Source organism: Plasmodium malariae, assembly GCF_900090045.1.
Source record: "Plasmodium malariae genome assembly, chromosome: 10".
NCBI lineage: Eukaryota > Apicomplexa > Aconoidasida > Haemosporida > Plasmodiidae > Plasmodium > Plasmodium malariae.
This window is the reverse complement of record NC_041784.1, coordinates 1,418,932-1,431,435: the sequence shown is the minus strand read 5'-3', so window position 1 is coordinate 1,431,435 and position 12,504 is coordinate 1,418,932. Positions and strand designations below refer to the sequence as shown.

Here is a 12,504-nt window from a genome sequence, read left to right as displayed (position 1 = left end):
ACATAAAAAATTGGCAATAAATAAAAAAATAAATATTAAACAAATGAACAAACAAATGAACAAACAAATGAACAAACAAATGAACAAACAAATGAACAAACAAATGAACAAACAATGAACAAACAAATGAACAAACAAATGAACAAACAAATGAACAAACAAATGAACAAACAAATGAACAAACAAATGAACAAACAAATGAACAAACAAATGAACAAACAAATGAACAAACAAATGAACAAACAAATGAACAAACAAATGAACAAACAAATAAACAAACAAATAAACAAACAAATAAACAAACAAATAAACAAACAAATAAACAAACAAACAATCAGATAAACCGATGAGTGAATACATTATAAACATTACATAATATAGTTCTAACATGACCTATAATATAATTATTTAATTACAATAATCTTATACCCAAATTTACAAAAATAACTAAGGTTCTAGCCATAACATCTTAGGCAAAGCAGTTCAGTAACTCACTATGTTCCTCTATAAAAAAAGAAAAAGAAAAAAAAAAAGGGAAAAAGAACGAAAGGAAAAACATGAAGAAAACTCCCTAATTTTAAAAAATTTGATAAAGAAAAAAATTATTCAAATATAATGAAAAAAATTAATCAAATATAATGAAAAAAATTAATCAAATATAATGAAAAAAATTAATCAAATATAATGAAAAAATTAATCAAATATAATGAAAAAAATTAATCAAATATAATGAAAAAAATTAATCAAATATAATGAAAAAAATTAATCAAATATAATGAAAAAATTAATCAAATATAATGAAAAAAATTAATCAAATATAATGAAAAAAATTAATCAAATATAATGAAAAAAATTAATCAAATATAATGAAAAAAATTAATTAAATTTACTGAAAAAAATTAATGAAAATGTGTTATTTGCATATTATGAGCCCCTTTTTGTTTTTCTTTTATGTTTTATACTTTATTTTTCCTTTTCGCTTTTTTTTGCTTTTATTCGTTTTCTCTATGTTCCTTCACAAAATATATATGGTTGTCTTTGCTTCCTTATTTTTGTTTTCTTTTTCATATTTAAAAAAAACAAAAAAAGGCAAATAGGTTTATAAAAAAAAAAAAAAAAATAAGCAAAAACAAAAGCAAAAGCAAAATAACAACGATAATATATAACACAAAAACTAAAGTTAAAATAATAAAACGTTAATATGCTTCTGTTTATACGGATATCCAGGATGGTATTTAAAATTTGTGTAATTCTAAGCACGTTTAACAAAAAGAGTACCATTTGTTCTTACCTACGATAGGCACATACATATATGTACCTATATATATATATGTTGAACATAACCGTACTATCTATTTTTTGACCTTAAATGATATGTTAAAATAGACAATTGAACAATTTAAGAACTTTTACCGGTTTAATGGAGTTATTTTATTTTTTAATTTTTTTTAATTTTTTTATTTTTTTTATTTTTTTTTTTTTTTTATTTTTTTTTTTTTTTTTTTTTATTTTTTTTATTTTTTTATTTTTTTTTTTTTTTATTTTTTTTTTTTTTTTTTTTTTTTTATTTTTTTATTTTTTTATTTTTTTATTTTTTTATTTATTTTATTATTCTTTTTTTTTTTGGAAAAGGTGGTGATGGAACTTTTATAAAACAAAAAAAAACCATGGCTTTTGTGATATGTATATACTCTAACGTATGTACATATTAAATGTAGATATATGTATCATTATTAATAAGTAAACAACATGGGCGGCAAATTTTTTTTTTTATTTTTTAATAAGATATTTATACAAGTTTAGTCTAATCAATGTGCATGATATTAATTTCCCAATCTTTTTTTTAATTTTCCGTGCACATTACGTTTTGTAGTTCTTTTTCAAAAAGCATATTTTTTTCTGAGCCCATAAGCGTTTAGATATGTAGATGTATATATATATATGTATAGTAATAAAAATCTTTTTTTTTTTTTTTTTTTGTGCGAATCATTTTTACGAGTTATGGACTGAGAAAAACCTTAAAAGGGAAAATAAAACAATTGTTTCGCTTATCAAATTTTTTCATCCCTTTTGAAATGTTTGATGTTTCACCATTTGTTAATCCTTAAAATATTTAAAATATATAGGAAACACAAATAAAAGAAAAATACCTTGAGAATTTTATAAAATGAAATATATAAAAAGTTTCATACTTTCAAAAGTTCGTAATGCTATAAACACTTTATATATATATATATATATATATATATATATATGCAATTTTTAATCTTTATCAAAAATAATTTTCCTCTTTTGTAAGAATAAAATGCTTACTTAATTATTATAACTCATAAAAATATAATCAACATTAGTTTTTCCCTTATAGTATGTGTGAAGGGAGGAAGTACCTTTTTATTATTTTTTTTAAATATTAACGCGAATATCAGTGAAACGGGATGTTGTTCAGTGAATGGGTAGAATGTAACATGCGTAATATATACGTATTATACGTAATAAACAAAATGAACGTGATAAACATAATAAACGTAATAAACATTTATGAATGAACAAAAAAATTTATTATATGATGTAGAAGCTGTTGTAAGGAATATAAGTTAACATCGCTTAAAAAAATAAAAATAAATAAAACTACATTAACATACTTACTAGGTTATATTAAAAGAAAAAACATAACTGTAAATGTGAGGAAATTTTGAGAACAGTAAGAGGCAAAAAGTAACTATGCAATTATTTTCCCTTAATATTGTTATTAATCCACTGAGATCATTTTTTTTTTTTTTCCTATTTTTTTCCATTTTATCTGTGCACTAAATTAATACTTGAGAAAAAAAAAAAAAAAAGAAAAAAGGAAAAGCAGAAAAAAAAAAAAAAAAGAAAAAAGGAAAAGCAGAAAAAAAAAAAAAAAAAAAAGGAAAAACAGAAAAAAAAAAAAAAAAAAAAAAATATATATATTGCTAAATACTGAAGGTCCTTATTCAAGCTTACCAAATTTTTTATAACCTTCTCATGCAATAACTAAAATAAAATAACAGACTTTTAATGTTATTTAAGAAACACAACAACCTAAAAAAAAAGAAAAAAAAATGTGTTAATGCTGAGAGAAATATTTTAACTTTTCAGGTTTAATACTCGTATATTTTACAGACATTTACACACATAATATTTGTGTGTTTGTTTGCTATTTTGGTCTGATTTTTTGCTTCCTATTTTGCTTCCTTTTTTGCTTCCTATTTTGCTTCCTTTTTTGCTTCCTATTTTGCTTCCTATTTTGCTTCCTTTTTTGCTTCCTTTTTTTCTTCCTTCGTTGCTTCCTTCGTTGCTTCCTTCGTTGCTTCCTTCGTTGCTTCCTTTGTTGCTTCCTTTGTTGCTTCCTTTTTTTGCCGTAAAATTGTATATACATAAATATATATGTACACACGGTACCTATGTTTTTTCTTTTTTAACGATTAACTATGGAATGCAACGATAAAGAAAATGTAAGTATGAGTGATGATCTTAAGGAAGAACAAGAAAATATAAAAGGGGAAAATGACAATTTGAATTTGCAAATGCATGAAGTACTACAACGTGGAAAAAATTTAGATGAAGAAATTTCATCGAACAGGTAAAGATACAACATTGGACTGAAAGACAAAAAATCTTCGTTTCTTAATTGAGGGGGTGTATTGTGCAGTAAATGGTGGTAATTCATCGAAAAAAAAAAAAAAATAGAATAAAATAAATAAATAAACTAAAATAAAATAAATTAAAACAAGGAAAAATAAATAAAAAAAAAAGAAAAAAGAAAAAAAATGAAACTTAGGAAATATAATATGGAGTAAATGAAAAAGAACAAAACCACATAAAACCAGTTTAATGAAATAAAGTAAAAGACATTTCGTAAACGTCTATTATTTGCTCCTTCGTTACATCATGACGACATATTTTCCTGCATTGTTCATGTTCAAATTGAACAATTATAACACTTATTATTATTTTTTCGCAAAATTATTTTTAAAGAACTCAAAAAGTTGAAAAGATTATGAAAAAAAAAAAAAAAAAAAAAAATATTCGTACACTCACACAGACACATACATATAACATACGTGCTACATAAGTACTACGCACATGGTACATATACCCTTACATACGTGTTACACATATTAATGCTGTCGTGCGAACAAGAAAAGAAGAAAAAAATGTTTATAAGTATAAATAAAAATCATACCTGATTTAAATGATAAGAGGAGCTTGTGTAACTGCTGATCATGTGCATGTATATATATGCATATGTATAGCTAATCTTTTTTTATTTCTGCACCTTTTTATTGTTAACTCTTTTTTGTTAAATTTGTAGAGTGGGTCCACTTGTAGCGAAGGTAAAAAAATTAAGCAATAACGGATTTACAGATAATATAACTAAGGAAGCAATAGTGAAGGCGTCCAGGTAACACCATCATTAAAAGGAGAACTGCTCCATGTATAGGAGTATTTCTCTCTATAGAAATATTGCTAATTGTAGATGTGCTTCCGATCATAGATGTGCTTCTGATCATAGAAGTGCTGCTGATCTTAGAAGTGCTTCTGATCATAGAAGTGCTGCTGATCTTAGAAGTGCTTCTGATCATAGAAGTGCTGCTGATCTTAGAAGTGCTTCTGATCATAGAAGTGCTGCTGATCATAGAAGTGCTGCTGATCTTAGAAGTGCTTCTGATCATAGAAGTGCTGCTGATCTTAGAAGTGCTTCTGATCATAGAAGTGCTGCTGATCTTAGAAGTGCTTCTGATCATAGAAGTGCTGCTGATCTTAGAAGTGCTTCTGATCATAGAAGTGCTGCTGATCTTAGAAGTGCTTCTGATCATAGAAGTGCTGCTGATCATAGATGTGCTTCTGATCATAGAAGTGCTGCTGATCTTAGAAGTGCTGCTGATCTTAGAAGTGCTTCTGATCTTAGAAGTGCTGCTAATCATAGAAATGATGTTAATAATTTATCATTTATAGCTACCTCTGATAATATATTCCTTTTAATCCTATTTCATCGCGTTATTTTTGCTGTTTTTTACCTTACCCTCTTTTCGCGTTCTTGTTTAACATAATTATTGCAGAATTATTTCCAAGAACGAAAGAGTTCAAATGGAATATAGTGGAGTTGGACTACGTAGCAAAGATAAAAGTTCTGACGAAGGAGAAAGTTATGATATGAACAGGCAAGGTGTTCATGTAAATGATGATGAGGAAAACGTCACTGAAAAACAGCCGAAAAAGAAATTGTAAGGATAAAAATGAAAAAAAGGAAAATAAGGAAAATAAGGAAAATAAGAAAAATAAGAAAAATAAGAAAAATAAGAAAAATAAGAAAAATAAGGAAAACAAAGAATAAAAATTAAATATATTAAAATGACCTAAACAAATTGCTTAAAATTGAATAAAATTACAAATAATTCCAAAAAATTATGCACATGAATTAGCTGTGTATGTGCAAATTTTTTTTTTTTTTTTTTTTTTTTGACGTCATGTAGCTTGTTGGGGGCACAGTGTATTATGCCTGGATATGATAAAGAACTGCTAGAAAAGCTGAAGAACAGAAGAGTATAATTATTTGTGTATAGATAAAAAGGTAATAGTTCATTTCGGTTAACATATTTTTCGTTCTATTACATATAATTTAAGTTTTTTACATTGCTCTTTTTTTCTTTTTAACCTTCTTTTATTTAAATAAATTTTTATTAAAAGCACTAAAATATTACAGTCGTTTCAAAAATAAAAAGAGCACTTTGAACAAGCCCAAAGAAATAACACTTTATTGAATTTCCTGCGACATAATTTAACAATATTACAGTAGCATATGTACGTACGAATATATATGTACATGTTAATAAGTATATGCAAATCGGTATATATATGTACTTGTGCCATTATATAAATATATACATACACGTGCCTACGTATGTGTGCAATTTTTTTCATTTGGAAACAGCAATATTGTGTGACGATTATAAAATAAAATAAACATTGTATCATGTTATATATACGAATTTTCCAATTTTTTTTTTTTTTTTTTCATTTCATATTATTAACAATGAGGTTTAGTAATGTGCGGTACACGGGTATTTTATAAAATTGCTACATATTTGTATCATATTTATGAACTACTTCAACTACACATTAATAAATAAATAGAAATATATACATATGTATATATGCAAATGTATATTATAACAGTTGGATATGGCACATTAAAAAATATTACAATTGTGTACATATCATGTCAAACCTGCCACTACTGCAAAGATGTGTGCAAAAAGCGACATACAATTGTTCAAACATGTTCGCTTTGTATTATTTATACAGCTGTTTCGGTATAATAATTTGGTCATGTTTGATATGAACTTACTTGTGTTAATAAAAAAAAAAAAAAAATACACATATATATGTATATATATATATGTGCCTATATACTTTTAAATTATTCCCACTTTTCAACTCTACAAGAATCCTTACTTTTCTTTTCACCTAATATGTTCCAAGTTATGCATATCTAAGATTTGGACAAAAGTGTTATAAGCATATATGGATATATAGATATATAGATACATAGATACATACATATATATATGAATGCTTGTACCTACTTAGTACCATTTTGAATAAACTAAACATCAGTATTTGCCCAACTAACTGCCTACAATCCATTCAAAATTGTAACAGAATTAAACTGTTTTTGAAAATAATTAAGTACATGTATTATGTACATAATCTTACATTTTTAACACAGTGTTATTAAAAATATTAAAAGAAAAGACGTGAATGTTTGATTCTCGCAAAAAATAATAACACAATATAAATGAACAAACGAAAGAATAAACTAACGAATGAGCGAACGAATAAACAAATAAATAAATGAATGAATTGTGAAACGAGAATAGGAAAAACAAATGTTTTATCTTTTTTACGCGTTTACTGTAAAAAAAGGTTAAAAATGTTCATAGAAAAAAAAGGAAAAAGAAAAATATAAAAAAAGGGCATGCACATTGTTCATATATTTGTGGTACTTACATCTTTTTAACGTTTGCAATGTAAGTACTATTTATAACACGTATAATTTTATAATTTTGTAACATCATAATTTTGTAATATCATAATTTTGTAACATCATAATTTTGTAATATCATAATTTTGTAATATCATAATTTTGTAATATATATTTGTAATATCATAATTTTGTAATATCATAATTTTGTAATATCATAATTTTGTAATATCATAATTTGTAATATCATAATTTTGTAATATCATAATTTTGTAATATCATAATTTTGTAATATCATAATTTTGTAATATCATAATTTTGTAATATCATAATTTTGTAATATCATAATTTTGTATCATAATTTTGTAATATCATAATTTTGTAATATCATAATTTTGTGATATCATAATTTTGTAATATCATAATTTTTTTATATTTTTTTCCTTTATTATTCTCTTACAACAATTTATGGATCCCCAATAAAAATATAATGTAATAAAAAAGAGCGAAAGTAAAATGAATTTTTAGCATACTTAAAATTTTTTTTTTTTTTTTACCTGAACTTCACAGCTTTTTTTACTATTTTTTAAGTTTTTTCGAATTTCGAATTTTTTATTCGTATTTTATCTATTTTATTTTTTATTCGTATTTTATCTATTTTATCTTTTATTCGTATTTTATCTATTTTATCTTTTATTCGTATTTTATCTATTTTATTTTTTATTCGTATTTTATCTATTTTATTTTTTATTCGTATTTTATCTATTTTATTTTTTATTCGTATTTTGTTATTTCGTTATTTTGTTATTTCGTTATTTCGTTATTTCGTTATTTCGTTATTTTTTATATTTAATTTTTTGTTTTTAATTTTTTGTTTTAAATTTTTTGTTTTAAATTTTGCTCCCATTTTTTCTCGAACTGCCCAGTGAAAGGAAAAGATGTGAATAAAAGGAAAAACGCGGTTCAGTCATTTAACCATCTTCTGCCTACAGCTACTAATACGAATGCATCGTTTTGCGTCTTTGCTTTTGATAGAGACTAACAAAGTAGACTTGTTAATATATGCCTAAAGAAGCTTCATCTAAATGGTAGAATGTTCAGATACAAAGCTATATTTTGGTGAGTACTTCTTTCCATTTGTTTTGTTCATCCATATGCTATTATTTGAGGAAGTATTTTTTTTTTTTTTTTTAAATGTATACATTTTTAAATTTCGCTAAGGTATAATTGTACATATATATATGTATATATATATATGTATATGTATGTATATATATGTATATGTATGTATATATATGTATATGTTTGTATATATATGTATATGTATGTATATGTATGTATATATATGTATATATATGTAGAGTTACGTATATACTTAAATCTTACTCCCAATACGCCCTACATGAGTCTTTGGAAAATTATAGCTTTTGGGCACTTGCATTTGTGTGCTATTTTGGCATGTATACACATTTTTTCTCCATTCAAAATAAAATGTTCGTTGTTTCCAAGTTGTTAAGTATTTTGACTCAAATTCATTGTTAACCATTCCTTTGCTTCTTTTTTTTTTTTTTTTTTTTTTTTCTTTGTAGTATCTAATCTACCTTTTGACGTAACAGAAGATAAATTAAGAGAATATTTTTCGCCAAAGTATGAACTAACATACTGCAGGTAAGGAAGAACAAAAAGATCCTATTTCCATTGTTCGAAATTTCGTGCTTCGATATGTGCTACTAGGTCCATTTGTTACTACTTCCATTTTATTAGGCTGAAGAGAACGCAGTTTGGGGTGAAAAGTTGCCACGGGTATTTGCGTTTGAAAGGAAGAGAAAGAGTAAACGAACAGGTAAATGAAGAAGATGTTGGATCCTTTGTTGAAAAAAACTGTCTTGAAAATAGCTCCATATGGATTGACTTAATTGAAGAGGATAATGTAAATGATACAGAAGAAATCGAAAGGGAAGGAGTAAACCACGAGAAAGGGTTGTATGGAAGCTACAAATATAGCTCTAATGTAAGTATGCATGATGCAGGTACAAATGAAAATGATGGTAATGGTGATAGCAACGATGATAGATTCGATGATAGCAATGCTTGTGATTCCATTCTTGTTAGGGAAGAAACCAGAGAAAGGAACATACGGAACAGTAAAAAGTTAATGACCAAAAAAAAAGGGAAAATCGAAATAATAAATGAAAAGGGAAATATAACAAGGTATGGGAAATCCATAATAGATAATATGAATATGTATGATATTGTTTTGTTAATAAATAAACTACAAGAATTAGTAAGATTATCTCCTCAAACAGCTATTAAGATGTTAAATGAAAATAAAACCATATATTATTCTCTAGTTCATGCTCTTTTTCTTCTTGGAATTTTAAACGTAGACATTTATCAATTAAATGATGAAGAAATTAGTCTTAGCCGTTTTTATAAAATTAAAGATAATTTTCAGTATTTGTACACGTCAAAAGGGGGGGAGCCATATGATGATGAGGAGGAAGTAGAGATAGTGGTAGGTGGCACATCTAAGATGTCTAATATGTCGAACATGCAAGGTCAGGAGGGAGGAAATGAAAAAGAAACAGAACAGGGGGGAAATAAGATATGGACAGGGGTGAAGATGAATATGCATATGAACATGGATACGAGTTCGTATATGCATATGCATAAGACTAATGAACCGGAGGAAGCAGCTCCATATGAGGGGAATCATTATGAATATTTTGAAGAGCAGTCTAAACCTTTTATATATGTAGACAATTTTGGAAAAAAAGGTATAAGAAGGAACAGAACGGATTTTCATATAAATGAAATTAATGATAGTACCATTCCGTTAAATGAAAAGAAAAGAATAATGATGGATGATTCGAATAATATTTTAGAAGAACTAAAATATAGTCATCAAATAAATAATAATAAAAAATTGTATTATGATAAATATAACAGTAGTAACATTAGCACACATATAGGGTATAATAATAATAATAATAATAATAATAATAATAATAATAATAATAATAATAATAATAATAATAATTCTAAAACGAATGAAATGTTAAATGGCAGCAGTCATACTAATAATAGAAATAACATGAGGAATAAATATTATGGAAAATTTACCAATTCTTTTAATAGTACTAGTAGAAGCGGACATAAGGAAGATTCCGATGATTTCAAGAATACTGGAGGAGGAAGCATTGGCAGTATTTACGGCAGTAACACTCATGGAAGTAGCACAAGAGGAGGTAACCCCAGAGGAAGTAACACTCAAGGAAGTAACTTCCTTGGCGGAAATATTAACCACTTTATTGGGTGTAACAATACTGATGTGTCAAAAAAGAAGAATCATATGACGAACAAAACTGTGCATCTCAATGCATTTAACCGAGTAGCTCCTTCCACAGGTATTAGTAAAGAAATGAATGTTTACTCCAACAAAATAAACAAAAATAAATATGTAAATTATAAGAATTATAATAACACATCAGTTTCTCTTTACCATAATACGTACAATTATAACAGTAACAAAAGTATGAATAATCAATTTGTCCAAAAATACGCAAAAAAAAAAGGATCTACAGATATGTTTAGCACAAAAAAGCAAAAACATCTTTACAGTAATGCAAAAAATGATTTCACCAAGAATAAAGGTAATAGTTTTTATGGAATGAACACCAACAATGATATAGACAGAGGGATTGACGTAGAAGCAAATACACAGATAGATGACAGGTTTTGTCATTATGGTAATGCAGAATGGGTAACAACATATATGCAAGAAAAGACTAATTCCCTTGCTGAAGGGGATTACGAGGGATACACCCTCGACAAGGGAAAGTACAACGACGGTTATAGAGATGGATACAACGATAAGTACAGCGATAGGCACAACGATAGGCATAGCGATAGGCATGGCTATAGGCATAGCGATAGGCATAGCGATAGGCATAGCGATAGGTACAGTGATAGATGTAGCGATAAGTACAGTGATAGATGTAGCGATAAGTACAGCGATAGACCTAGCGATAAGTACAGCGATAGACCTAGCGATAAGTACAGCGATAGACCTAGCGATAGATTTAGGGGAGGTAATGACAATGGTAACAGCAATGGTGCGCACAGGAAAAGGAATCTCATTGCCAGTCAATTGAGGTCTAACACGCGTCCATTGTATGGTGGAGGTGCAAGTGCGAAAACGAAAAATGAGTCGTTTAATGAAGATCAGAATAAAGAAAGGGATATGGTGCATAACGCAGTGCGTAATGAGCTTGATAACGAACTGCATGACGAGCTACAAAACTTGAAGAACGAATCGCCCAAAGTTATGCATGATGGAGTGCTGGCATGGACTAATCGTGATATGTATGATATACCAAATTATGAGCAAAACAGAAATACAAATGATATATCCAATTGTTACATCGAACATGTGCACTCAACTGAAGTAACTATGGACAAGTGCAAATATTATGATAGAAGAGGCAGTGGAACAAATGGAGCAAATGATAAACGAAATGAAGATATGCAAGAAAAGCTTGTTAATGAATCGAATGTACACAAGGATGATAACCAACATGTAGCGTATGGGAAAAAACTTATTAATAAGATAAAAAAATATAGCAACAATCAACGAAGAGGAATTAAACTAATAGATAGGAATAATGAAGAAGAGATAAATGACGAAAAGACGATCAGAGTAAAAAATGTAAATATTAATATAAATGTAAATAACGAAATGAATAAAACAGATGATAATAATACAATGATGAATGAACATTTAAAAATGCTTTTAAATAAATTGAAAGTGACCTTAAATGATATTCCACATGCAGAAGAAGATTTAATAAAAGAAGTAATTAATCAAAAAAGCATTCTTCGAAATATTTTAAAAAGTAAATATGCTGATATGTTGAACTGGAGCAACGAACAAATATTGCGTGTCTTATCCATAAGGAAGTCCCTGAGGAGTCAAGGGCACAGTGTTAATGGGCCGATTTAGAATCGATCTGTTGGTTCAGTTGACGCACAGGAATACTGCCCTAGTATTCTTCATACGGGGAGTATACATGTATGCGCACACATATACGTATGTATATAAGTACATGTGAAGGTGTGTGTGTGTGTGTGCACGCGCATGCGCGAGCATACGAGCACTCCATGTGAACCTTTTATTGTTGCCTGCAAGTTAACATTTTTGTTAATACGTCGTATAAACACATATTGTGCACACATATGTGTGTATAACATTTTTTTTTTTGTTTAACTTCTTAAAAACAACATATTTAGTAAAAATAAAAAAAAAAAAAAAAAAAAAAAAAGCAAAAGCAAAAGCGAAAGAAGATGAAGCAAAATAAAGCAGAATAAATAAACTGAAAAAAATCGTAAGAACCGAATTTACACACATAAATTATCATGTTAAGGGCAGGCCAAAAATAAAAGCCTAATGTGTAGCTTCTTTTCTGAAATGTAAAATATAAATATTTATAGATATT

The 12,504-nt window shown here is 26.9% G+C and overlaps 2 protein-coding genes across 2 annotated transcripts; both read left to right on the top strand.

Annotated features, from left to right (window-relative positions):
• Positions 1 to 3,452: 3,452 nt before the first annotated feature.
• On the top strand, positions 3,453 to 5,574 carry PmUG01_10039800 (conserved Plasmodium protein, unknown function; the record flags this gene model as incomplete). Its single annotated transcript, XM_029005599.1, has 4 exons — positions 3,453 to 3,604; positions 4,337 to 4,426; positions 5,085 to 5,249; positions 5,499 to 5,574. 4 exons carry the CDS (start codon positions 3,453 to 3,455, stop codon positions 5,572 to 5,574), a joined length of 483 nt encoding a protein of 160 aa, XP_028862172.1.
• Positions 5,575 to 8,411: 2,837 nt separating this feature from the next.
• Positions 8,412 to 12,011, top strand: PmUG01_10039700 (conserved Plasmodium protein, unknown function; the record flags this gene model as incomplete). Its single annotated transcript, XM_029005598.1, has 3 exons — positions 8,412 to 8,415; positions 8,599 to 8,677; positions 8,744 to 12,011. The coding sequence occupies 3 exons, from the start codon at positions 8,412 to 8,414 to the stop codon at positions 12,009 to 12,011; spliced, it is 3,351 nt and encodes a 1,116-aa protein (XP_028862171.1).
• Positions 12,012 to 12,504: the final 493 nt, after the last annotated feature.